Below are 26,620 nucleotides of genomic sequence, written 5' to 3'. Positions count from 1 at the left end.
AATGTCAACCTGTTTATGGCTGGATTCACTGGTTGACCAGTCCAGGTCAACCAGTTTATGGCCGCTCTGACTGGTTGACTGGTCAAGGCCAACCAGTTTAGGGCTGCCCTGAATGGTTGACCGGTCAAGACCGATGTTTGACCGGTCAAGGACAAGCAGTTTATTGCTACCCTGCCTGGTTGATCGATCAAGGCCAACCAGTTGATGGCTGCAATGTCTGTTGACCAGTCAAGTCCAACCAGTTGATGTCTGCATTGACTGGTTGACCAGTCTAGTCCAACCATTTTATGGCTGCATTGACTGGTTGACCAGTCTAGTCCAACCAGTTTATGGCTGCCCTGCCTCGTAGACCGCTCAAGGCCAACCAGTTTATGGCTGCCCTGACTGGTTGACCGGTCTAGACCGATGATTGACCCATCAAGGACAAGCAGTTTATGGCTGCCCTGCCTGGTTGACTGGTCAAGGCCTACCAGTTTATGGCTGCAATGTCTGTTACTGGTCAAGGCCAACCAGTTTATGGCTGCAATGTCTGTTACTGGTCAAGGCCAACCAGGTTGTGGCTGCCCTGCCTGGTTTACCGGTCAAGGCTTAACATATTATGGCCGCTCTGACTGGTTGACCGGTCAAGGCTAACCAGTTTATGGCTGCCCTGAATGGTTGACCGGTCAAGACCAATGTTTGACCGGTCAAGGACAAGGAGTTTATGGCTACCCTGCCTGGTTGACCGGTCAAGGCCAACCAGTTGATGGCTGCAATGTCTGTTGACCAGTCAAGGCCAACCAGTTTATGGCTGCATTGACTGGTTGACCACTCTAGTCCAACCATTTTATGGCTGCATTGACTGGTTGACCAGTCTAGTCCAACCAGTTTGTGGCAGCCCTGCCTGGTTGACCGGTCAAGGCCAACCAGTTTATGGCTAGCCTGCCTGGTTGACCAGAAAAGGCCAACCAGTTCGTGGCTGCCCTGACTTTTTGACCGGTCAAGGCGAACCAGTTTGTGGCTGCCCTGCCTTGTTGACTGGTCAAAGCCTACCAGTTTATGGCCAAACTGCCTGGTAGACTGGTCAAGGCCGATGTTTGACCCATCAAGGACAAGCAGTTTATAGCTGCCCTACCTGGTTGACCACTCAGTGTCAACCTGTTTATGGCTGCATTGTCTGGTTGACCAGTCCAGGTCAACCAGTTTATGGCCGCTCTGACTGGTTGACCGGTCAAGGCCAACCAATATATGGCTGCCCTGAATTGTTGACTGGTCATGACCGATGTTTGACCGGTCAAGGACAAGAAGTTTATGGCTACCCTGCCTGATTGACCGATCAAGGCCAACCAGTTGATGGCTGCAATGTCTCTTACCAGTCAAGGCCAACCAGTTGATGGCTGCATTGACTGGTTGACCAGTCTAGTCCAACCATTTTATGGCTGCATTGACTGGTTGACCAGTCTTATCCAACCAATTTATGGCTGCCCTGCCTGGTTGACCGTTCAAAGCCAACCTGTTTATGGCCGCTCTGACTGGTTGACCGGTCAAGGCCAACCAGTTTATGGCTGCAATGTCTGTTACTGGTCAAGGCCAACCAGTTTATGGCTGCAATGTCTGTTACTGGTCAAGGCCAACCAGGTTGTGGCTGCTCTGCCTGGTTTTCTGGTCAAGGCTTAACATTTTATGGCCACTCTGACTGGTTGACCGGTCAAGGCCAACCAGTTTATGGCTGCCCTGAATGGTTGACCGGTCAAGACCGATGTTTGACTGGTCAAGGACAAGCAGTTTATGGCTACCCTGCCTGGTTGACCGGTCAAGGCCAACCAGTTGATGGCTGCAATGTCTGTTGACCAGTCAAGGCCAACCTATTTATGGCTGCATTGACTGGTTGACCAGTCTAGTCCAACCCTTTGTGGCAGCCCTGCCTGGTTGACCAGTCAAGGCCAACCAGTTTATGGCTAGCCTGCCTGGTTGACCGTTCAAAGCCTACCAGTTTATGGCCGAACTGCCTGGTAGACCGGTCAAGGCCGATGTTTGACTGGTCAAGGCCTACCAGTTTATGGCTGCCCTACCTGGTTGACCACTCGATGTCATGGTTGACCAGTCAAAGCCAACCAGTTTATGGCTTCCCTGACCAGTTAACCGGTCAAGACTGATGTTTGACTGGTCAAGGACAAGCAGTTTATGGCTGCCCTGCCTGTTTGACCGGTCAAGGCCAACCAGTTTATGGCTGCAATATCTGTTGACCGGTCAAGGCCAAACAGTTTATCACCACCCTGCCTTGTTGACCGGTCAACGCTAACCAGTTTGTAGTCACCCTGCTTGGTAGACTGGTCAAGGCCTACCAGTTTATGGCTGTCCTGCCTGTTTGTGGCTGCATTGACTGGCTGACCAGTCGAGGCCAACCAGTTTATGGCTGCCATGACTGATTGACCGGTCAAGACCGATGTTTGACCCGTCAAGGACAAGCAGTTTATGACTGCCCTGAGTTGTTGACTGGTCAAGGCCAACCAGTTTATGGCTGCATTGACTGGTTTACCGGTCTAGGCCAACCAGTTTATGGCTGCTCTGCCTGGTTGACCGCTCAAGGTCAACCTGTTTATCGCCACTCTGACTGGTTGACCGGTCAAGGCCAACCAGTTTATGGCCGCTCTGACTGGTTGACTGGTCTAGGCCAACCAGTTTATTGCTGCTCTGACTGGTTGACTAGTCAAGGCCAACCAGTTTATGGCCGCTCTGACTGGTTGACCGGTCAAGGCCAACCAGTTTATGGCCGCTCTGACTGGTGGACTGGTCAAGGCTAACCAGTTTATGACCGCTCTGACTGGTTGACTGGTCCAGGCCAACCCGTTTATTGCTGCTCTGATTGGTTAACCGGTCAATACTGATGTTTGAGCCATCAATGCCAACCATTTTATCGCTGCCCTGCCTGGTTGACCGGTTAAGGCCATCCAGTTGATGGCTGCAATGTCTGTTGACTGGTCAAGGCCAAGCAGTTTATGACCGCCCTGACTTGTTGACCGGTCAAGGCCAACCAGTTTATGGCTGCCCTTCCTGGTTGACTGGTCAAGCCCTACCAGTTTATGGCTGCCCTGCCTGGTTGACCAGTCAAGGCCTACCAGTTTATGGCTGCCTTGACTGGTTGACCAGTCAAGGCCAACCAGTTTATGGCTACTCTGACTGTTTGACTGTTCAAGGCCAACCACTTTATGGCTTCACTAACTGGTTGACCCGTCAATGCGGTCAATCACCCAGGCGGTGGTTATCCCGGTCTGGGCCCGGCCAGTGGCTGTCTTGACTAGTCAAGGCCCGGGCGGTTGCTGGCTTGACTGGTCAGGGCCCTTGTTGTGGCTGACTTCATTGGCCGTGCCTGGCTTGACCAGTCACCAGTTCCCAGAGGTCAGACTGTGGTCAGAGGTTAGTCTGCTCTCATTCCCAGAGCTCAGATTGACCTCAGACTTAGCTGACCGGTTTCCAGATGTCGGATTATGCTACCAGGTCAGACTGTTCTGGTGAGACCTCTGAGCACAATCTGACCTCTGGGAACCAGTCGTATCAGCCTGACCTCAGTGTGCCCTCTGTTCTCAGATCGGACTGAGACCAGTTCAGTCTCAATGTAGCACTGGGAATTCTGCCTGAAATGCTGGATCACTGCATTGAGTGAACAGGGGGAGGGACCAGATGACCTGCAGGGTCCCTTCTGAGTCCAAAATCCTACACGTCCATGCTACACAAGCTCAATTTATATGCAAGCAAACGTCCACCACTTCTCTGCCTGCACAGGAGCCTTTTGGCTCCAACAGAGCCCAGCCGTTGGACACCTACCGTGAATGTGGCCTCCTTTCCCCCCTCCCCTTGCCCTCCAACGGGGCTGGCCCGTTCGCCTCCCTCCCTCCAGCATCTTGGCCTGCTCCCATCTGCCGTCAATTCCGAGCCACCAGGATCGTTTTCCTCGTCTCGGAGCTCAATGCAATGTCAGGGTAACATGGTCCTCAGGGGCCATCAGATGAATGTCTGACTCTCCGCCGGAGGAGCTTGGCTCCATAAACCGATGATTGGATTACACCATCCTCCCCACCCCCGACATTGCTTTTTCATCAGTGACGGATACCCAGTGATAATATTCTTCATTTGCTAAGTAATCCCAAGTCGTTTCGGAGCCTGGCTGAAAATACGATACAATTGCTCTTACCTTTGCTTAACTGGTGGTTGGTTTTTTTGGTGGGGGAGGGGATTTCGCCTGGTTCACAGGATCCTGCCATGTAGACAGATGTCCGCTCCGAAGCAGTGTGGAGAGGAGATCCATAAGAACTAATATTATTTACCTCGGATCGATTCCCCATCAACCTTTGCTGTTTCAGCAGGTTCGGCTGGAGAGTGCTTAACCCTGCGCTAATTGGATTCGGGGTTATTATCCGAAGCGCTCCAAAGCTTGTTAGCATCATTTCAAGATGGCTACCAGAGGTGGCGGGGGGGGGATGCAAAAGCACCTTTGAAAATATAACAGAAGAGGAAATGAATCTGGATTCTCTTAGCTGGCGGTTCCTTTCTTGAGAAAAGTGGAGTCCACACCCAACAGAATCTCCATCCTCTTAACTGGGAGAGAGGAACCCTGGAATTGGGTGACACCACTGACTTGTTTTCTGTCGTTCCTGAGGGCAGGCGTCCAACCGGTGGGTTGAAATGACAAGGACACAGATTTAGGGTAGACATTAGGAGGAATTTCCTGACTGTAAGAGCTGCTGGACAGTGAAACAGCCTGCCTCATGATGTGGTGGGCTCTACTTTGCTAGAAGTTTCCATACAGAGACTGGACAGCCATTTGCCGGGGACACTGAAGCAGATCCATGCACTCAAAAGAGGGGTTCGACTAGAAGACCCCCCAAGGTCATAAGAACTGGATCAGGGCCAAGGCCAATCTAGTCCAGCATCCTGTTTCCCACCATGGCCCACCAGATGCCTTGGGGAACCCACAGGCAAGAGGTGAGAGCATGCATAGCATAATGGTTAGAGTGTTGGACTAGGACTGGGAAGACCCGAGTTCGAATCCCTATTCAACCATGAAACTCACTGGGTGACTCTGGGCCAGTCATGTATCTCTCAGCCTAACCTACCTCACAAGGTGGTTTTGAGGATAAAATTATGCATGTACACCACCCTGAGGTCCTCAGAGGAAGCACGGGATATAAATGTTTTTTAAAAATGCCCTATCTCCTACTGCTACTCCCTTGCAACTGGTATTTAGAGGCATCTTGCCTCTGAGGCTGGAGGTGGCCTATAGCCCTCAGACTAGTAGCCATCAATAGACCTGCCCTCCATGAATTTATCTAAACCTCTCTTAAAGCCATCCAGACTGTTGGCTGTCACCACATCTTGTGGCAGTGAATTCCATAGGTTAATTATGTGGTGTGTGAAAAAGTACTTACTTTTGTTGGTCCTAAATTTTGACTCAATATAAGGCAACTTCCTTAGGCAAAATAGTGGAGGACAGATGGATGAATAGCTGTTCAGTTTGGCCTATGTGTGGACAGCAATATTTTTTATTTTGGTACGTTCCCAATACAAAAGGACAAAGTTGTCCTACAAGAGCAATTATCAATTCTTTCAAGTGGTGCATGTTATCTTTGTATATCAATGAATCTTTTTGTTTGGCTTTTTAATAAATGAGGATGGATTTCAAAACTTCTGGTTTATTGTGTCCTATTTTAGACTTGCAGACATTCCTGAGAGCAAACAAAGCCTGTTCAGGAAACACTACCCGCACTCCAAATAGTCTTTGTGCCCTCTTCCGAGTAGGCTTTCGGCCGATGTGTTGGAAAAAGCAAGTGTGCTTTTCAACACTGTCCAAACTGCCCATGAAAGTGTGCCCCCTCCCACAACCGATTCCTAGTTACTGCTCTGGCAGAGTCATCACAGCCTCCAAGGTCAATGAGGACCACCCTCTTGAGAATACCACCCACACGCCAAGTCCAAAGAGCAAGGGTATGCAACTTGGAAGGCGAAGTCACTGAGTCAGCAGAAAGCCGAAGCTGGCCGTGGCAATTACCATATTTTATGGACTATAAGACTCACTTTTTTCCTCGAAAAATATCCTCCAAAATTCAGGTGCGTCTTATATGTTTTAACAGTTTAATATGTTAAAACTCTGAAAAACTGGATTAAAATTAAGGTGCGTCTCATAGTCCGTAGCGTCTTATAGTCCATAAAATATGGTAGCTTTAATGCTCACTCTTCACCGACCCGCACTTTGCAGCCAAGTGTGGGGCCATTCGAAGTCTGCTCTTGAGGGGCGTGCTGTCGGGAGAAGCTGTTATCCTCTCATGCTGCAGCTGATTCAGTGAAATGAAAAGGAATGTGTGAGGAGGTGGCATTTGCTGACACTTAGGAGGCAATGGTCTCTGAAAAACGGGTGCGCCTCCCATCATGACAAACGCTTTGAGCTTAATTTTTTAAAAGGCTTCACACTTAAGGCACTCAGACTCCGCTAAGCTCCCCGCCCCATGAAACTGAAAAGGGGGAAAAAATCTCAGGCATCTGAAGTGCCTTAGGAGATGGGGACCCCATTGGAAGCTGCCATATATTGAGTCTGACCCTTGGTCCATCTAGCTCAGTATTGTCAACCCAGACTGGCAGCAACTCTCCAGGGTTTCGGGCAAAAGACTCTCTCAGCCCTATCTTGGAGATGCTGCCAATTGAACCTAGTGCCTTCTGCGTGTGAAGCAGATGCTCTACTATTGAGCTATAGAGTCTCAAAGAGTACAGGAACACAGGAAGCGGCTATCTGCTGAGCCAAACCATCAGTCCATCTAGCTCAGTATTGTCAGCACTGACTGGCAGCAGCTCTTCAAGGTTTCAGGCAGGAGTCTCTCCCAGGCCTACCTGGAGAGGCTGCCAGGGATTGAACCTGGGACTTCCTGCAGGCAAGCAGATGCTACTTGGCCCCTCCCGATGGGCCCATCCCCTAAGGGGAATATCTTACAGAGCTCACGTGCAGGTCACCCATCTGAATACAAACCAGCTTAGACCCTGCTTAGCAAAAGGGACAGCTCGTGCTCGCTACCACCTCTCTTCCCCAAGGCAATGTATCAGAACTGGGCAGCCTATAGTCTCCATTTCTCACTGTTGAGTTTCCCAGAGGCACCTGGACAGCCCCTACTGGAAACTGGATACTGGGGAAGATGGACTTTTAGGCTGGTCTTCTTAACTTACTCCCACCCCTTGGCTCAGCCTTTAGCCAGCACCTTTCCTCTGCCTTCAGCCTCCTTAGATCTTAGCTCTGACACTGCTTGTCGCCTCTGCCCTGGTCTTTTCACCCAGCCCCGTTGGCATGAATACCTTGCAGAATCTTGCAGCCCCTCCCGCCGCGGTAATCACACAGGCCACCTGAGCCATGGAGTGCCGTGTCAGGGATGGCGTTCGACACAGCTCGCGGCCCCGCTCCCTCCCGCCTCCAGCAGCGCATCAGCCTAATGCACCTGGACAGCCGGAGCAGTAAAGTCAATTAGTAATGCTCTCGAGCGACTTGTCGTCTGGCTAATTACACTCTTTGCACCAGCTCCCTTGACGCTGATGCAAGTGCCACCTTCCGCTACGGTGTGCAGGGCCTGCAGGTATCTGCTCTCAATACCCATGACAGGCGGCGCCTGCTCACCACGCTACTCCCCCGCTGAAGAGCTGCCCACTGGTTGATTGACGCGGTGGCTTCTTTTTCAGGTTGTACAATGCCAGGAGCCCTTTCCCCTTCGCCCGGTGGCCTCGTGCCGCCCGCTGCCTTCCTAATGTGTGGAATCTGGAGGGTTGCCTTAGCTGTGCTGCAGTTGAGAATCCGACCTGGAAGCGCTGAAGAGTATCTGGTGTCTGTTCTCATTCAGTCCCTCCGCTGCTACAGAACAAGCAGCAGAAGGGCGCAGCCAAGTAGTGAGGAGATTCCTCCAGCCCCCCAGGAGCCAGGCCAAACCCTAAGCTTCCTTCCTAGCCAGGAACTGCACTGGGCGAGACCACATGTGCAGTGGGGTGGAGAGTGCCCCATCAGCATAGACCCCAAGGAGAGGAGAGCGGGTCTTGTGGTAGCAAACAGGACCTGTCCCCTTAGCTAAGCAGGGTCCACCCTGGTTGCATATGAGTGCGAGACTTGATGAGTGAGCACTGGAAGAGATTCCCCTAAGGTGATAGAGCTGCCAGTCTGGGAAGAGCATCTAGGTTCCAAGTTCCCTCCCTGGCAGCATCTCCAAGAGAGGGTTGAGAGAGATTCCTGCCTGCAACCTTGGAGAAGCTGCTGCCAGTCTGGGCAGACAACGCTGAGCTAGATGGACCAAGGGTCTGACTCAGCATACGGCAGCTGGACAGAAAGTGAAAACTAACCTAGAAAGCAGACTGGATGCTCTGGCCTAATTGACATTTGGCGTGCCAGAAACCTTTGCACTATTGTTATCATCAATAATACCCAGAGGGCCAATGGCCTGCAACCCTCACCTTGAGGCTGGAGAGGACCCAGTGAGTCTCTTTGGATCTTGGTTGGGCTCTGGTGAGCATCTCCAAGCCATCTCCTAAGCGGCAGCTATTTCTCATGCCCAGAGGCGTAACTAGAGAAAACGGCGCCTGGGGCAAGCACTGAAATTGCGCCCCCCCCACCGCGCCGCCCCCGCCGCCCCCCCAGCATACATCTGACTGGAACACATGTGTTTTTTCCTCACAACAACCCTGTGAAGTTGGCTTGAATCTCAAACAACAGAATTATGATGCAATGATGATACACACTACATCAAGGTTGACTCAGCCTTCCATCCTTCCAAGGTCGGTAAAATGAATACCCAGAATGTTGGGGGCAATATGCTAATCATTGTAAACCGCTTAGAGAGCTTCGGCTATAGAGCGGTATATAAATGTAAGTGCTATTGCTATTGCTATTATACTTAGGTTTTTCCTCACAAGCAACAACCCTGTGGAGTTGGCTTGTATCTCAAACAACAGAATTATGATGCAATGATTGATAATACACACCACATTATACTTTGATTTTTCCTCACAAGCAAGAGAATATCTCCAAAGGTCCTGGCATATAACCCCCTCCCCCATTTTTCTTGCCAAACTTTGTGTCTTTAGCAGGATACCACAGGCACTTGTTAAAGCTAACACTGCAGGTTTTTCTGAGATGGAGCTGTTATAGGAGCACTTCAGCGTAAACTGAGATCACAAGGCAAGCTTTCACAGTGCAAAAACGAGCATGCCAGCAAGCAGAACTCATGGTAAAACTCTCTTGAAACACCTTGTAACAATGCACAGGCAGCTATGTTACACTGCTTGAGTCAATTCACACTGCTCTACTACCCAGGCTGTGGGAATTGACTCTCAGTTCCATATACATGTATGCATTTAAGATTGAGTGCCAAAGAATCTTTATGATTGTTTTTCTTTCTTTTGGGGAGGAGAGAGGAGCGTATAATGCAAACATTAATACCTGTTAGGCACCTGAGAACCATAGTTGGGCAGCTAAATAAAAGCCTGATTCTTTAATATGTTTTTTCCCCCCACATGTGGCTTCTGTAGTTTTTGCAACTCATTCAATTTCTCACCCTGACACTTGGTCTGCTGCTTCCACCCGCCCACCGCCGAATCCTTTCTTCTGTGCGGGTGTCCGTGTGTGTCCTCGTCGTCCTGCCTGCGCCTGCTGCAGTGCAGCCCCAGCCCCAGCCCCAGCAACCAGCCCCAGCCCCAGCCCCAGCCACCTCCGCGACGGCGACCACGCCACCACTTGCAGGCAAACAGAGGAGGATGGACGCACCGCACGCATGCGCAGCGCGACTCGGCATGCCGGCCGAGTCGCGCATGCGTGCGTCACTGACTAGAGACCCTCTGGCTGGCAAGCCACTAGAGGGCCTCTTTCTGGCTGTTCCAGACTAAGCGAGCAACAGAGCGAGCGAGCCTCAGCCAAGGGCAGGTGCAGTGAGCAGCATGAAAGGCGCCCGCCGCCAAGCCAGGCCACTGACTTGCCGCAAGAAAAGCAATGGGGGGGGCGCGGGCGGGCAGGTGCAGTGAGCAGCATGAAAGGCGCCCGCCGCGGCGCCCGCCGCCGCCAAGCTAGGCCACTGACTGGCCACCAGCAAAGCAATGGGGGGGTGCGGGCGGCGTGGAAGGGACCACTCATGGGGGAGTGGGCGCCAATGCGCTCCCTTGACTGCTGCAGCGCTGCTGCACTGAGCAGGAGAAATTTGTATTAAAAAATTTTAATAAAAAAATTTGGTCATGGCAGCGCCCCCCATGTGACCTGAAAAGATGGCGCCCGGGGCACGTGCCCCCCCTGCCCCCCCATAGTTACGCCTCTGCTCATGCCTAAATGGAGCCTCTAATACCTTCCCATTCGCCTGGCGTCTCCCGTCACGAAGCACTGTTTGCAGACTCTAATTAGCAATGTATCGCTGCAGTCACTATCAAATGTTGGTGTGCCAGCACGGAGGACACAGAGACACAGTGGGAGTGATTTCCAGCAGGGGGAGAGGACTGCAGACGCTGCGTCTCCGGTTCCCAGACATATGTTTAGTACACACGCACCCAGTCAACAATACCACTCACGCTCCTTGTTCACGCTCCAAGATACATTCGCAGTCAGCATTCCTTCCCCGGGGGGTTCCCCAGAGTCCTAACTTGTGCGTCTTTCAGCAGTGGGGGGAAATCCTGGAACGGCCTGAAAAGCTGACAAATGCAGCTCATTGTTGGCAAGTGTGAAGTGATGCATGTTGCGGACAATTCGTCGGAAGAGTTGATTCGGTGCGCAGCAGCTGTGGAAAAGGCCAATTCCAAGCTAGGGATCATTAGGAAGGGGAGTTGAAAATAAAAATGCTAGGGATGTACGAGACGTTTCGGATACAAAACGTTTTGTACCCAAAACAGCCTGTTTCTGGTGTTTTGTAGACAAAACAAAACACCCATTTTTCAGATCCAAAAGTTTTGTATACAAAACAAAACGTCCCTGTTTCAGCTAAAAAACTTTTTGTTGTTTCAGACCTCCATTTTGTAGTGATCTCTGAGTCAGGCTCCATTTTGTGTTTGACATCTCTTTGAATTTCCCACCCTTCCAGCCTTCTGATCGGTGACCTGAGGTGTTTTGTAGCCAAAACAGGGATGTTTTGTTTTGTATACAAAACTTTTGGATCTGGAAAATGGGTGTTTTGTTTTGTCTACAAAACACCCGAAACAGGCTGTTTTGGGTACAAAACATTTTGTATCAGAAATGTTTCGCACATCCCTAACAAATTCATGGAGGACAGCTCGATCAATGGCTACTTACTAGACTGGTGGCTGGGGGCCACCTCCAGCCTCAGAGGCAAGATGCCTCTCGATACCAGTTGCAGGGGAACATCAGCAGGAGAGAAGGCATGTCTTCACCCTATGGGATTTTTGGAGGCATCTAGTGGGTGACTGTGTGAATCAGGGTGCTGGACTTGAAAAGCCTTGGGCCTGATTCAGCAGGGCTGTTCTTATATTCTTATGACACATCAAAGATACAATAGACTCTTTCTGCGTCCAGGATTAAAATCCAAGTCGTCGAAGAATTTGTGGGACCGTAAATAAATAAACACTTCTTTGCGGTTTGCTGCTTTGCTGGCTTCTGTTTTGAAACTCGGGTTTCATTGATGTGTTTTCATTTTATTCCAAGGGATAAAAGCATTTTAGACACAGAACATCAACAATGCCTTCGTCATCTTTCTTGAGCTGGGAGTAAAAATAAAATAAATAAAAAAATCAAGGAAAGTTGCCTCTGTCGATTAGAATTGAGCTGCTTATCCACATCTCCTTTGGATCTCACTATGAAGCGCCATGAAGATCACCTCCTTGTTCCTCAGCCCAATTTGGCTGGATAAATCCCTTCTTCTCTGGCCCATCAGGGTCCCGCTGCGTTAACGAAATGTACAAGCATTAGCAAGTCAGAAAGCCGTCAGGCTGTGGCTGGGACAACCACAGCGGCCTGCAGACACGAAGCATTCGAAGGCGGGCAGGTGGAAATCCTGGGATTTGCACGAGAGGAGATGATAGCTCATTTGGGGACGAACTGGAGACTGCTTCCACCTGAGATTACACCGCCCTGCTTTTGCCATCCCTTTGGAGTGACGCGTCCTGTCCCCCGTCTGAGCGCCGCAGGAAAGTGAGGAACAGAAAAACGCTGTGGTGTTTTCGTACCCTCTCCCCCCGCCAGCGAATCCATCGCATCTGATTATCAGCTTTCCATCAGCAGCGTCTTTTGTCTCTAACGTGCGGCTAATTAGGGAGCTGTGATTTCAACCAGTGCATCTGGGAAAATCGGCTCAGGGGCTGAGCTGTCATACTGACAAACAGGCGTAAAAAAGCTCTAATCAATGGCTAATGATCGGGCCGCGAAGAACTCCGTGGGAAGTCTGCGGATGTGTTTGCTGGGAAATACCCGATCCCACCGGAGGCACTTTCTCCTCCCCTCCCCCCCACCCGCGGTTTTGGCCGCTACCTGGTTCAAAAAAGAAACCTATTTTCAGTGCCTGGGAATAGGCTAAGCTAGATCACAGTATTGGGGCCACAGTATTCTTATTCTTATTATTTATTCTATTTCTATACCGCCCTTCGAAAAACATCTCAGGGCGGTTTACATAGAGAAATAAATAAATAATGCTTCCTGTCTCCTTGCTGCCTGGCTCCTGGGAGGCTGGAGGAGTCTCTTCCCTAACTGGTTGCACTGGCTTCTGCTGCTTGTTCTGGGATAGAGGAAGGAGTGAGTGGGGTTCCTTTAAACAATGGAAACCTTTACAAATAATTTATTCAGGCTATAGGCCCATCGTAGACTAGGACTATATCATCTGACACTTTGCTGCAAAGTTCCAATCTGCTGGATGGGCGAGTGAAAGGGGGAGCAGAAAATATTTTGTCAGAGCACCCACGACCCCTCGCTATTCCTTGCAGTCAACCCCGGCTGGGAAAGATCCCTGCCTGAAACCCTGGAGAGCTGCTGCCGGTCAGAGTTGACAAGACTGAGCCAGATGGACCAGACCATACAGTAGCTTCCTCTGTGCCTATGAAGAGAGATCCCCAGGGACCTACATCCACAGGTAACAGCCCCCTCTCGACTGAGCGACGCCACAGTACTTGATTTGAATACCAGCGACAGATCAAGACTGAACAAGTTGCAGGATGTACCAGCCAGCCTCTCCGGAGGATTTCCGACTAAATCTACTCACGGGCCCGGAGGCCTTCTCGCCTCCGCCTCCGTGTAACCGGGCAAGCGAGAGAGACCAATTTACTTGCCCTGCAAAGATTGTTTTCTCCCCTTATGAGATGTTGTTTTCAGAGCGTCGGGATTAAGTCCGCGGAGCGGGTGGGAGCAGCGAAGCCCCCATCACCTTCAGAGGCAGGCAGCGGAGCTGATAAGAGGGGGAGACCGCCAGGCGGCATCCTGGCCACAGGTACTTGGTGCCGCTTTCAAAGGCTGCATTAAAATGCAAATTCCTGCCTGCCTGCTGGGAGAAGATAGTCTGCCGCTAAAGAGGCAGGAGGCATCTTGTCACGAGAGAGGCAGGCGGGGCCCACGACGGAACGGAGGGCACTTTTTAATTATTTTCCTGGGCGCCGTTTTAAATGAGATTGGCTGCCTTTTCTTTCAAGGCGGCGGAGGCAAATAAACACAGCCGGGAAAGAAGGAGGGGGAAACACACACACAGAGAGAGACACACACAAAGGCCAAGTGAGAGTCGACAGGAAGTCCAAGACGCTACAAAGTTTGCTTGCCAAATGGTACGCGGATGCCGCTGGAAATGGGCGTCCCCGTAACAAGCCCCTCTCTCTTGCCCCGGGACGTTCCGCGTCATTGTGCTAAGGCATAAAGCCCTGTGTTTCCCCACAGACCTACAACCAAGGGGGAAGGTATTGCAGCATCAGAGGCTAGGTGCCAAAGGGCTGCCTTGCCCCATAAGCAGCCCCTTTTCTAAGCATGCTTTAAAAGTGGCACAGGCCAGCTAAGGAAGGTCGCCAACCTCCTCTTCTCTCCTGGTGCTTAGGAACATAGGAAGCTGCCTTATACTGAGTCAGGTCCTTGGGCCATTTAGTTCAGTATTGACAACACAGACTGGCAGCGGCTTCTCCAAGGTTACAGGCAGGGGTCTCTCTCAGGCCTATCTGGAGGGAACTTGGAAGCCTCTGCATGCAAGCAGGCTGATACTCCACCACAGAACCCATCCTTTAAGGGGGATATCTTACAGCACTCACAAACAGTCTCCCATTCAAATGCAAATCCAGGCAGACTCTGCTTAGCAAAGGGGACTAATCATGCATGCTGCCACAAGACCATCTGGGAAAGACTGCTGCCTGAAACCTTGGAGAGCGGCTGTCAGTCAGGGTCGGCAACCCTGAACGAGAGGGACCAAGGGTCTGACTCAGTATATGGCCGCTTTTTGAGGCTAGTCATTTTCAGCCCCATCAAACTTTGCCCTCCCTGCTGCTCAAACAGCCCCCACAGGACGAGAAGCATGTACAGACACACTGCAAAACCAACACATTTCTGGATGCATTTGCATAGATATACCCCACGTTTTAAAGCTACTGTGTTTGTCACAGTGTGTGTGTAGGGGGATAATTCTTAACTTGCAGTGGGAGGGTGGGTCTCCGTCATGGGCGGGGGAACCTCCCCTACTTTGGTCCGGGCTCCAAAATTACCGAAGGGCACCTCTGTGCACAGGGAAAGAACCAACAGCGCCTGGTTAGCTCTGGCACTGCTGGGTGATAAACTATTTGGCCGTTTCTCTTGCATGCAATGCAGGCATAGGCTCCTCCCCTCAGCATTAATTAGATGTTCTCTTTCTCTTCCCTTCCCATTTTTGGCTGAGCTTTCAGAGTGTAAATAATTCACAACCAACACAAGCTGGAGAACAGCAGGCCGCTCAGCTCGGGAGGGGCGCCGGTTGCCTGTGGATTGCATGGCCCACATTTGCAGATTCTCACAGGATCATTAGCTGAGTTTCCGCGCCGCTTTGCCAGCTCCCAGCCGGGATGTTGGATGTGTCGGTCCTCCGGACTCCTCTGAAGCCAAAAGAAAGCCTATGGGAGCCCCCCCCCCCCCCGCGGCTCTTATGTAATGATGATTGCAGCAGCCTGTGTGCGCTGCTTTGAGCGCTGAGTTCAAATCCCCACTCCACCTTAAATCTCATTGGGGGACCGGGGGTGGGTGTTGGCATCCCTGCCTCTCAGCATTAACCTGCCTCATAGGGTTGTAGTGGGAAGGAAATGGGGGCGAACCCATTTATGCTGCTAATGAGCTCCTCAGAGAAATGAGGGCTACACACGAGATCCCGTGCTGATCTATAATGTACGACAGTTCCTCATTTGTGTCAGCAAATTGATCCTGTGTACTCCAGTGTGGAAGGGGTTTAATTCGGCACCTGCCCCTGCTTTCCTTTCTGGACTTCTGCAAAGCATTATGGTTTGGCATTACATTTTCTTGTGCAGAAAACAGGAAAAGATTTCAGGGGGCATCATCTGGCATAGCTTTTACACTCTCTTCTGAGTACAGCAACTGGAGCTGGGGGAAATATGCCCCCCAAAGATGGATTTAGAATAAATCAAACCAGAATGTTCACTCAAGGCACCAATGACCAGGCTCAAACTAGCATATTTCAGACACATTCTGCAAAGACCCAGCTCCCTTGAGGAGTCCATCATGCTGGGAGAAAGGAAAGAGAAGAAGAGGACGACCAGCAGCCAGGTGGATGGACTCAATTATGACAGCCATGAAGGCACCACTGAGAGACCTTCAAGGCCAAATGGAAGACCCATCATCCTGGACAGAATCTATCTATGAGGTCGCTAAGAGTCGACACCAACTTGACAGCACTTAATCAATCAATCAATCAATCAATCAATCAATCAATCAATCAATCAATCAATCAATATTTAAGATGACCCCAATTTATAACAGCAAGGAACTTGGAAAAAAACCTAGTCTTGGATTTAAGTAAATACAGCAATTAGATTCTATCAGTCTCTCTTACCTCTGTTAGCCATAAAGGAGCCATCTGAGGATAAGTGGATTATTCCTGGATGAAGAAATCTGTGAGGAGAGAATTTGTGAACAGGAGAGTAATTCTCATAAGCATTCTCCTCCCTTCCAGGTGAAGGGTCTTTGGGGAAACCGGTATTTGGGGAATATTCTCATTATTGTCTAACTGCAGTGTGACCTGTGGAAATTTAGGAAGGGGTAATTTTTCCTGGAGAAGATGATGCAAGTCAACGACTGGGTAAATGATTTGTCAGTGACCATATCGGGTCATTTCCATCACTGTGGGAGTTAATCTGAATCCACTCCAGTGCAGGCCGTAGTCCAATTGTCCTCACAAAGCCTTGTTTCCAGCTGTGCTTTGAGACCACAGATCTAATCGTGATCATGAGATGGTCATAAAGGAGAAGGGAACCATGGCCGACTTTGAATCGTGAAGAAAGACAAGGTCCATTTCAAACTAGAGTGAAATTATGTGATTTTTTTTTTTTTTGCACCTCCACAATTAACTCAAAACTGGGCTTGAATTTCCCCCCAGAAGTTGGGAAATAGTGCATTTTTCTTTGGAGTCAGTTCCCACATGATGTCAACACTGAGAGCGCAACAATATCCTACCAGTATAACCCTTCAAACGTCTGCCTCCCGACAATCCTTTTTCAGCACAGCAGTCAACCCTACTAACACAACACCTCTCAGTACACCAAGTATAAGCAGACCTGGGAAATGAACTTTCCCAAGGATACTGTGGATGTTAGTAACCCCTGGGAAAGCTACATTTCCCAGCTCTCCCCTTCCAAAGACTGGAAGGAGGGAGAGACCTTTCTCTCACTGTTGCCGCTATCACAAATCCAGGAGACAGATAACTGGGGGAAGGGAAGGGGCTCAGTGGATCACACGTAGGTGGGGTGGGGTATTAGCTGTCAATGCTCCCTCCTGGGGTGAAAACCAAGCAGATCAAATACAATGAGGAACAGAAAACAGAGAGAGACCTGTGAGAAAGTAAATGCCTGCAGCCAAAGACTGAGCTGAGTTGCTTTTGTTTTTGTTGTTTTTAATCAAAATGTGAAATCCAGCCCTCCTCATACATATGCCCATGAACAGTGCCCCGTCGCTCTGGTCCCTACCCCTTTTTCGATGGTTTCCTCCCCGTCATCCTAGTCTGACAGGAGCCCCTCATGACACAGCCCCTCAGCCTTGGCTGAGCTTCGTTCCCCACATTCTATGACATCACAGCACCTTGGCCAATGAGAGAGGAGTGCGCAAAGAGAAGAGATGGCCTTTTTGGGGGGGACCTCTCTCTCTACTTGAGAGCTGTGTTATCTTACTGGGGACCTTCTTCAACACCGAGCCAGGGGCAGGTACACAACCACTACGCTTGTCACTGATTGGGGAGGCTGAGGGTTAGCCTCAGCGCCCAATTGAACCATGGATGGGCACTGGAGAGGAAAGAGTTGGATGGGTGGAATCTGTCCCGCTTTAAGGAGGCCTGACCCCTTTTTGAAGCTAGCTGTTCTCTGCCAGGGGCCTTGATTCCACCCTTTTTGGGGGAGAGACTTGTGTACTTGGAGGTTTCTGAAACCTGCCCTGTCCTCTTCCTCCTTCCCACCCTCCGTTCCTGAAATCTGGGAGGCAAGGCTGTGTCTAAGGCCAACCAATCCCATCTGGGGCAAACTGAGATGCAGGTTACGGGCAAGACAGTGCAGGCACTAGAGAGGACAGACACTGTTCGGAATAACAGCAGGGGCGGCACGATTCCCCGCCTCTCCTCCTCGTATCACAACAGTGAGTTTATCCTTCCTTGCAAGGTCTAAGGTTAGCTGACAGCAGTCTGGTGTAGGCGTCCCATCCGCAGTTCGGGTCTGCTCCCCTCGTGGGTCCCACCGTGGGTCCCACCGGACTAGGCAGAATCCCTGAATGTAATTCACTTCTTGAGTTTAGAGTCAGCGTTCATTGTGCAAGAAAAGAAAAGCTGAGGGGGGTGGTCAAAGGATTGCCTTCTGGAGGCAGGTAGCAAAGGCAGCAGTGGATGATGGGAAGGCAAGGAGTGATGCCACCCCAAGCGACCAATCCGGTGCCAGGATTCATTCCATGTTCCAGAGAATTCTGCACAGTGGCTTGGATGCCCCCTTTCCTCTCATCCCATATGAGGACATCATCCCCCCATTTTAAACTTGGCTACAGACCATGAGCACCAGGTAGCCCAACGTGGCTACGTCCCCTTGCCCTCTACAGGTCGCCCCAGAGCTGTAGCACAGCTTCCCAAGGCGGGACTTCCTCCAAGCAACAGGTCTCATCCCGTCGCTTGGGATGGTTTCCTGTTCCCCTCCGGACATCGCTGGGACCACACTCGGACTTGTCCATTTAGAAGAGGGTTGGAGGAGAGCCCAACCGGTGCCAGAGGGAAATGATGGCATCTATCTGATCCAATTGCAGAGAGCGCGCCCCGTGTATCCGTCCCCGCCACCTACTTCCTTGGCTTGTAAGCGTTGGGTCCGCCCGGCTACGCGACCTCCTTGATCCTATGGATGTATTTGTGAAGTTCCTCGGGGTCCTGCAGACCCATGTCTTGACAGACCCACTCCAAATCCTCCTCGTCGGCGATGGGGATCGAGTTATAGGCCAGCTCCTCGGAAGGCATGGTGGCAAAGGTGGTGAACTTGACCCGCTTCCGCTTGGAGGTGGGGGAGTTGAGCGGGTCCTCGCTCTGGTCCCTGGTGGAGCCCCCCGAGGAGCCGTCCCCCCGGCCGTGCACTTGGCTCTGCACGCTGGTCTGCGAAGAGCCGCTGCTGTGGTGGTCCCCGTGGCAGCAGGTCTGGACGTTCTCCAGCGGGTTGCCTGGGCTCTCGGGCTGCGGGGAAAGGTCATTCTGGGCCCGCAAGGGCTGCCCGTTGCCCAGGAAGACCCAGTGGTGGGAGTGGTCCATGTTGGTCTGTCCTTCCGGCGGGATCCGCTTGTGCCGATATTTGAGGACAAAGACGATGCAGTTGATGAGGAAGACGAGAATGGCTAAACAGAAGACCCCGAGGAGGGCGTACATGCCGATTTCTAAGTCCGTCAGGCCTCGGCTCACCTGGACGTAGCCCGTGGGGATGGTGGGGAAATCCTCAGTCGGCAGAATGACGCTCGGCCCCTTACTCTCCTGGCTGGGCCCCAGCGGCCACTCGCCTTCCACTCGCGGCGGGGTGCCTGGAGTCCCCTTCTCCCGCCTGGGCCTGCTGGGAGTTTGCACAGGCTCATAGTCGTAGGTGGGCTCTTCCTCTGAACTGAAGTGCACCTGGACGCTGGCCAGGGCAGTGGCCAACATACTCTTGCGTTTGGTTTTCTGGCAGCTCTCACAGATCATCAGCTCCACCTTCACCAGCTCGCCGGCCCCCTCGCCTTCCGCCACCACCAGCGGGAACATCCGATCTGGCATCACCGACACCACTGCCTTGTTCTGGCTGCTCACAACCAGTGCGTAGTCCTTTGGGTCATACAGGGAGAGGGGAGCTGTGGTGCCGTCACTGTACGAGATCAAAAGACTCAACAAGGCCTCCTAGGGGGAAAAAAGACCAGAGAGATGGTTTTGTGAAACCATTTGTACATTCTGATAAGTACAACCTGCCATGTTAAGTAGGAACTAGGAACAGGGCCTTTTCAGTGGTGGTCCCTCAACTTTGAAATGCCCTCCTGGAAGAACTTCACCATGCGCCCTCGCTCAGTGTTTTTAAGAAGCAAAGAAGAGATGCATCGTTTGAGAGAGACTTTAAAACATCTTATCCACTGCTTATATCTGGTAGGTTTCTCAGTGTTTAGCTTTTATTGATAACTTTTAATTGCAATCCTTACAAAAGAAGAAGTTATTTTAGTTGTGGTTTAGCCTGGCCTTTTCATTTTTAATTTGAGAATTTAAAAGATACAATATAGAATGAAAAATTAATAAAAATAAACAATTAGAAGGCCAGGCTAAAACCACAACTAGAATGACAATTCTAGTCATTTAATAAATGTTGTAAACAGCCCCGAGCAGTACTGCACAGGACAGGTGGGGCATAAATATTTTAAATAATAATAAACAAGTGTTAAGGTGTTCAGCTCCTGCTACATTTAAAGCCTCTGGACATTTCTCTACATACAAAATACTTTACTGGATGCCTTCTGTTTCTGACTGACGAAGCGTGGAATGTGTCTTTGTATTCTGTTTTCCTATATTGTCTTATATATTTATTTTTCTACCTTTCATATACTGTTTTTATATCCAGCATGACCCATTTTATGCACTTAAAGTTCTACCTTTCCATGTTTCTATCTTCTGCATTTTGGATTACAATATTTTAACTCCTTTGGAGTTAAAAATATCTTGTGACAGCCAGCATGGATGGTCCCATTTGCTAAGCAGGGTCTGCCTTGGTTTGCATTTGAATGGGAGACTACATGTGTGAGCACTGGGAGAGATTCCCCTCAGAGGATGCAGCCACTCTGGGAAGAGCATCCGCATGCTTGTTTGCAGAAGGTTCCCAGTTCCCTCCCTGGCAGCATCTCAAAGATAAGACTGAGAGAGACTCCTGCCTGCAACCTTGGAGAAGCCGCTGCCAGTCTGTGTAGACAATCCTGAGCTAGATGGATCAGTGGCCTGACTCAGTAGAAAGCAGCTTCCTATGTTTTGTTTCTCCTAGCATGTATTGTATTTGGGTTTCAGATTAGATTACCCGTTTGTTTAACCTTCTGGAGAAAAATAGGCAAGCGGGTAAGAAACTGACCATGCAGAAGATCGAAACATGAAAAGGTAGAACTTTAAGTGGATAAAAGGTGTCATGCCCATTTGTGGGCCTGTTGGGTCTTGGCGTGTGAAGCCTGCTCTCCCGCCCCGCCCCTGCCAATTACCTGCTTGGAGAAGTTGAGGGTCTGCTGGGCCGTGGTCTTGGCAACAAGGGTGTGGCTGTTTCCAGGGCTGGGCTGCAGCGAGAGGGAGAGGTTCGAGATCACCTGGGCCTGCAGTTCGATGATGCCGACCTTCTCATCGGCTACTGTCACCAGGGTCTCTCCAAGGACAGCCTCCGTCAGCGGAGACACGACCTGCAGCGGTGGGCGGGGGGAGAAAACGCAGACCCGAATTGGGTGAAGTGTTGGCTATCTTGACCCTCACCGTTTCCTCTGTGCAAAAAGGCAATCATTTTACCCTAACATTTGCCCTAAAAGTAAAAGAGAACGTTTGGGGTAGAGATAGGAAGAGAGGAAGCTGCCATATACTGAGTCAGACCCTAGGTCCATCCAGCTCAGGGCTGTCTACCCAGACTGGCAGCAGCGGCTTCTCCGAGGTTGCAGGCAGGAATCTCTCTCAGCCCTATCTCATTGGAGATGCCGCCAGGGAGGGAAAGCAGGAACCTAGATGCTCTTTCCAGAGGGGCTCCATCCCCTAAGGGGAATCTCTTCCCGTGCTCACACATGTAGTCTCCCATTCAAATACATACCAGGGCAAACCCTGCTTAGCAAAGAGGACAAGTCATGCTTGCTACCACAAGACCAGCTCTCCTGATAGGAACACAGGAAGCTGCCATATACTGAGTCAGACCCTAGGTCCATCTTGCTCAGGATTGTCTTCACAGACTGGCAGCGGCTTCTCCAAGGTCGCAGGCAGGAGTCTCTCTCAGCCCTATGTCATTGGAGATGCTGCCAGGCAGGGAAACGAGGAACCTAGATGCTCTTTCCAGAGGGGCTCCACCCCTGAAGGGGAATCTCTGACAGTGCTCAAACAGGTAGTCTCCCATTCAAATACATACCAGGGCAGACCCTGCTTAGCAAAGAGGACAAGTCATGCTTGCTACCACAAGACCAGCTCTCCTGATAGGAACAGAGGAAGCTGCCATATACTAAGTCAGACCCTTGGTCCATCCAGCTCAGGGCTGTCTACCCAGACTGGCAGCAGAGGCTTCTCCGAGGTTGCAGGCAGGAGTCTCTCTCAGCCCTATCTCGTTGGAGATGCTGCCAGGCAGGGAAACCAGGCACCTAGATGCTCTTTCCAGAGGGGCTCCACCCCTGAAGGGGAATCTCTGACAGTGCTCACACATGTAGTCTCCCATTCAAATGCAAACCGGGGTGGACCCTACTTAGCAAAGGGGACAATGCATGCTTGCGACCACCAGTCTATCTCTCCTAAAGATAAAGAAGAGGGTGGGAGGATGCAGAGAAAGCTGCAAGTGCAATAATGCAAACATCTCTTTGTGGGGGGGGGGTATGACTGCAAAAAATAGCTATGAGCAGTCATCCCCCGAGATTGTACTGATGGCCAAAATGTGGCCGGATTCATGGAGGAAAACTCCAGGGAATCCACCCGCCCAGGGAGCTTCCCTCCTTCAGCAGCCTTGCCTCCACTCCCAGCCTCACTTGGGGCTCCCTGAATCATGTTTTGCCAGGGGAAGACGCCTTGACCTTGAGACGCCCGGATCTTTGAAGGTGGCAGCTGGGAGCTTGGGGATTTTTTTTGCTTAGGGAGGCAATACGGCGCCAGGGTCTGGAACTAATTGCAGTGAGAGATGTTTGGCAGAGAGCCGCAAGATGTTTCAGGGAGGAGAGGCGCAGGAGGGGAGAAGGGGAGAAGTGCTGGAAATGCAGATTGGAGGGGGAACGGGGAGTGGGGGGAATCACGAGGAGGAAAACCAGGTCTGGTTCTCACTAAGGTGCTCAGCTGATATTAAGAACAGAGGAACACACGGAGTGGCTGCCGACTGAGTCAGACCCTTGGTCCATCTGACTCTGTGTTGTCTTCACAGACTGGCAGAGGTGTACCAATGTTTCTGGCAGGAGCCTTTCCCGGCCCTGCCTGAAGAGGCTGCCAGGGTTCGACCCAGGGACCTTCTGCATGCAAAGCAGAGGCTCTGCCATCGAGCTGAGGCCCTTTCCCAAGAAGCTGCCTTATATGGGGTTAGTCCCTTGGCCCAGGTAGCTCAGGGCTGCCTACTCCCCAATTCCCATGCCCCATTTCATTTCTGCCTCCACCAAACTGAGACTCAGCAGCAGAAGATCAGGCAATACAGACCGAGTATATGATAGGCCTATCGCTGGAACTAATTCTTTTGTAAAAGGCCTCCATTGCTTAAAGAAGTCTCTTTCACTACTCCACAAAAGGCAGAAGAAACCAGAGCACCTTCAGCCTCCCTGGAGAGGTAGGGGGAGGCCCCTCCAGCCTCCCCAGAGCCAGGCCAAAGCCTTCATTTCCTTCCTGGCCAAGAACCGGGCTGGGTGAGACCAGGTCCGCAGGAGAGTGCAGGATCATCTCCCCTACAGATTGCAGCTGGCCTGCTACAGATCTCTCTCGGCAGCACCGCAGTCTTTCCTGCCACGCTGTCTTGGGCAGGAAGAGGGAACTAGCCTGGGAATCAGCCCGGAAGGTTTGGCCGAATCCAAAAGGCCAGTCTTTTCTAAGAGGAATCGAGCCCATTTTCTGAATAAGTGTGAAAATGTCAAGCATGCCTCGTTAATAAGATAAATGAACCAACAACTTTAATTACCTCACCTCAATAAGTATGCAATGTATAGCAAAATCCCTGCTCCAGTAATCATATCCTTTGCTGCCCCATTGCTACCCCAAACTAGTTGCTCTAGAGTCAGCAGAAAGCTGCCCCTTTAAGCCTTCTGTTGTCCAAGCAGGGAGGCAGAATCCAATAGGAACAACCTGAGCTCAGGGCTACCATATTTATCTCAATACAAGACTATGTTTTTAAATGTTAGAAATGAGCGCGGGGCGGGGTGTCATCTTAAATCTGGAGTCCTCTTCCTTTTAGGTTAATACAGGCCTAACCTGTATTTTTAAGGGGGGGGGGGCATAGTTACATTCAGAGTTGTCTTCTACTCAAGTAAATACAGTATTTAAGAGCTCAGCCTTTCTTTGAGGGCTGTCAGAGCAACTTGTCTTACTGAGCTGTCCATGGTGTTGAACATCTCTTGCCAGTGGGATGAGACCAAACAGGGCAACATCCTTCTCTGCCACCTGGCTAAGAGATTTAGGACAAACCCTCTTCTTGTTTAGCATGATTGTTGCTTTTACCTTGAACAGGGTGGTGCCAGGTTCCCGGCCAGCCAGGGTGTTACTGTTGACAATGTGCGCCACCCGGGGGTCGTCCACTTTCATGAAGTCGCTGACCAGGTCGGTGACCTCCACCATCCACTCCGGGCCCAGCATGGTGACCACCTGGTCGGTGCCCTCAGAGGAGGTGGTGTGGAACTGGGTGAAGACCTGCAGAGTGGCGTGCTGGTACTGGAGGGCACAGCCCCGGCTCTGTCGCCGCTCCTCCTCCTCTTCGTCATCCTCGCTCTCCCGAACTGACCTGGAGGGAGTTGAGGAGCAGGATTCAGAACCGAGAACAAGGTCGTAGGAACATAGGAAGCTGCCTTCTACAGAGTCAGATCCTTGGTCCATCTAGCTCAGGACTGACAACCCTGACTGGCAGTGGCTCTTCAAGGTTGCGGACAGGGCTCTTCCCGAGCCCTACTTGGAGATGCTGCCAGGGATTGAACCTGGGACCTTCTACATGCAAAACAGGTACACTGCCACTGAGCTTTGATCCCTTCTCCTCGGAAGCTGCCTTATACTGAGTCAGACCATTGGTCCATCAAGCTCAGTGTTGTGTACTCGGACTGGCAGCAGCTCTCCAAGGCTTCAGGCAGGAGTCTCAACCCCTGGAGATGCTGCCAGGGCTTGAGCCTTAGACCTTCTGCCTGTAAGCAGATGCTCTACCACTGAGCGATAGATACTACTGATGAAGCTGTATTTTACCTAGTCAGACCATCGCTCCATCTAGTTCAGTATTGTCTTCACTGACTGGCAGCATCTCTCCAGGTTTTCAGACAGCGGTCTTTCCCAGCACTACCTGGACACGTTGCCAGGGTCTGGCAACCTGGGGTCTTCTACATGTAAGCCGATACTATGGCCCCCATCCCCTAAGGGGAATATCTTACAACAGAGCGTGTTCACATTTGGCCACCTATCCAAATACAAACCCGGGCAGACCCTGCTTTGCAAACGGGACCATTCCTTCATGCCACCACAAGACCAGCTCTTCCCCCCTCCAAGATTTTCATATTGTCCCATGCAAAGTGGTCAGCCGCTTTGGGATATCTCGTTAATGTCTACAAAAATGCCCAAACCTTTACTAAGGACATAAGATTAATGAAAGGTTAGCCAATTAATTGCAGGCATGTTAGTAAGCTAATTAAGGGACGGTATGCGCATATGTATAAAACCAAGGGTTACAGAGAAAAGAAGCATGCATGCTTGGTTCCCTTGGTAACAGTTTGCTAATACTAAAAATAGTGATCTTTTACCACCATGCGGTAGGCGCATTAATGGATGGAAATCTAGTTCTATCATGATCTCCATTTTGTAGACAGCTCCTCGTTGATGCCTCTAAAAATGGAAGTTCAAGGAAGGAGAAATGCCTGGATCCCAATTCAGGAGGATAATTCCTTCCCGTCAGTCAAGAGGGTCCTAACTTGTGGTGAGGCAAAATGCAGGAGCAGTATTTGGTTTTGTGGTAGCAAGTAAGAATGGTCCCTTTTGCTAAGCAGGGTCCACCCTGGTTTGCATTTGTATGGGAGATTACATGTGTGAACACTGGAAGATATTCCTCTCAGGGGATGGGGCCACTCTGGAAAGAGCATCTGTGTGCTTGCAGGCAGAATGTTCCAAGTTCCCTCCCTGGCAGCATCCCCAGTATAGGGCTAAGAGAGACTCCCACCTGCAGTCTTGGAGAAGCCGCTGCCAGTCTGGGTAGACAATACTGAGCTAGATGGATCAATGGTCTGACTCAGTATAAGGCAGCTTCCTATGTTCCTATATGACTTTCCATGGAGCAGCAATGGTGCTGAGCTCAACAAAGGACCCAGTGGCTGCCTTGATTGTTTCCTGGGTGGGCCTGCCCTCCATCCCAGCCCCAAATGGCCATGATCTACCGTCTCTCCCTCCTGTTCCACCTACCTCCGATCAGGCAGAATGGGGACCCTCCAACCCTTCACTTGGCTGAGCCGGGGGTCGGACAGCTCAATGTGCAGCGGCAATTTGGGGATCCAGACGGTCATCTCCAGAAGGGCGCTGAGGTGCTCGTAGCTGAAGGAGACGCCAGCATTCATGGAGCCCCGGGACTCCTTGCCACTGACAAAGACATAGTCGCAGCTGCTGGACACCTTCAGAGAAAAGGATTGGAAGAGTCAAGGCCATGAGGAAGGAGAGGTGAGTGCAAATCCACTTACTTAATCATCAACATCATCTTTATTTGCTGGCTGCCCCATAACAAATTGTTCTCTGGGTAGCTCACAACACAGCATTAAAACATCAAGTAGGGACACATAAACACATGAAATCATAGCACACACACACCCCAAAAGGCACAAGATGGGTCAGGATTTTTCTAAAAATAAACCCCCAGCTTCTGAGGACATACCCCTAAAAGCAGGCTTCACTGCAGCTCTTGATCTCTGAATTGCCTCCCCTGCCTAATTCTGATGGCCACTGTGAAGGCGATGTGGCCTCCATAGCTCAGTGAAGGAGCATCCGGGTACGGCTGGGAAAGACCCCTGCCTGGAACCTTGGAGAGCTGCTGCCAGTCTGCGTAGGCAATACTGAACTAGATGGTCCAAGAGTCTGACTCAGTAGGCAGCAGC

The 26,620-nt window shown here is 50.9% G+C and overlaps 1 protein-coding gene across 1 annotated transcript in view; it reads right to left on the bottom strand.

Moving 5' to 3' along the window:
- Window positions 1–17,019: 17,019 nt before the first annotated feature.
- The window catches only part of TMEM132E (transmembrane protein 132E), a 619,388-nt gene continuing 609,787 nt past the window's right edge, over window positions 17,020–26,620 (bottom strand). Inside the window, exons 6-9 of the mRNA XM_053275464.1 lie at window positions 25,938–26,143; window positions 24,009–24,288; window positions 20,849–21,040; window positions 17,020–19,520 (exon numbers count right to left, since the gene is read on the bottom strand). Of these exons, the coding sequence (XP_053131439.1) occupies window positions 18,486–19,520; window positions 20,849–21,040; window positions 24,009–24,288; window positions 25,938–26,143 (1,713 nt within the window). The 3' untranslated portion in view covers window positions 17,020–18,485. The remainder of the gene's footprint in view (window positions 19,521–20,848; window positions 21,041–24,008; window positions 24,289–25,937; window positions 26,144–26,620) is intronic.

Source organism: Hemicordylus capensis, chromosome 12 (genome assembly GCF_027244095.1).
Source record: "Hemicordylus capensis ecotype Gifberg chromosome 12, rHemCap1.1.pri, whole genome shotgun sequence".
Classification (NCBI taxonomy): Eukaryota; Metazoa; Chordata; class Lepidosauria; order Squamata; family Cordylidae; genus Hemicordylus; species Hemicordylus capensis.
This window is presented reverse-complemented; position numbering and strand designations above follow the sequence as displayed.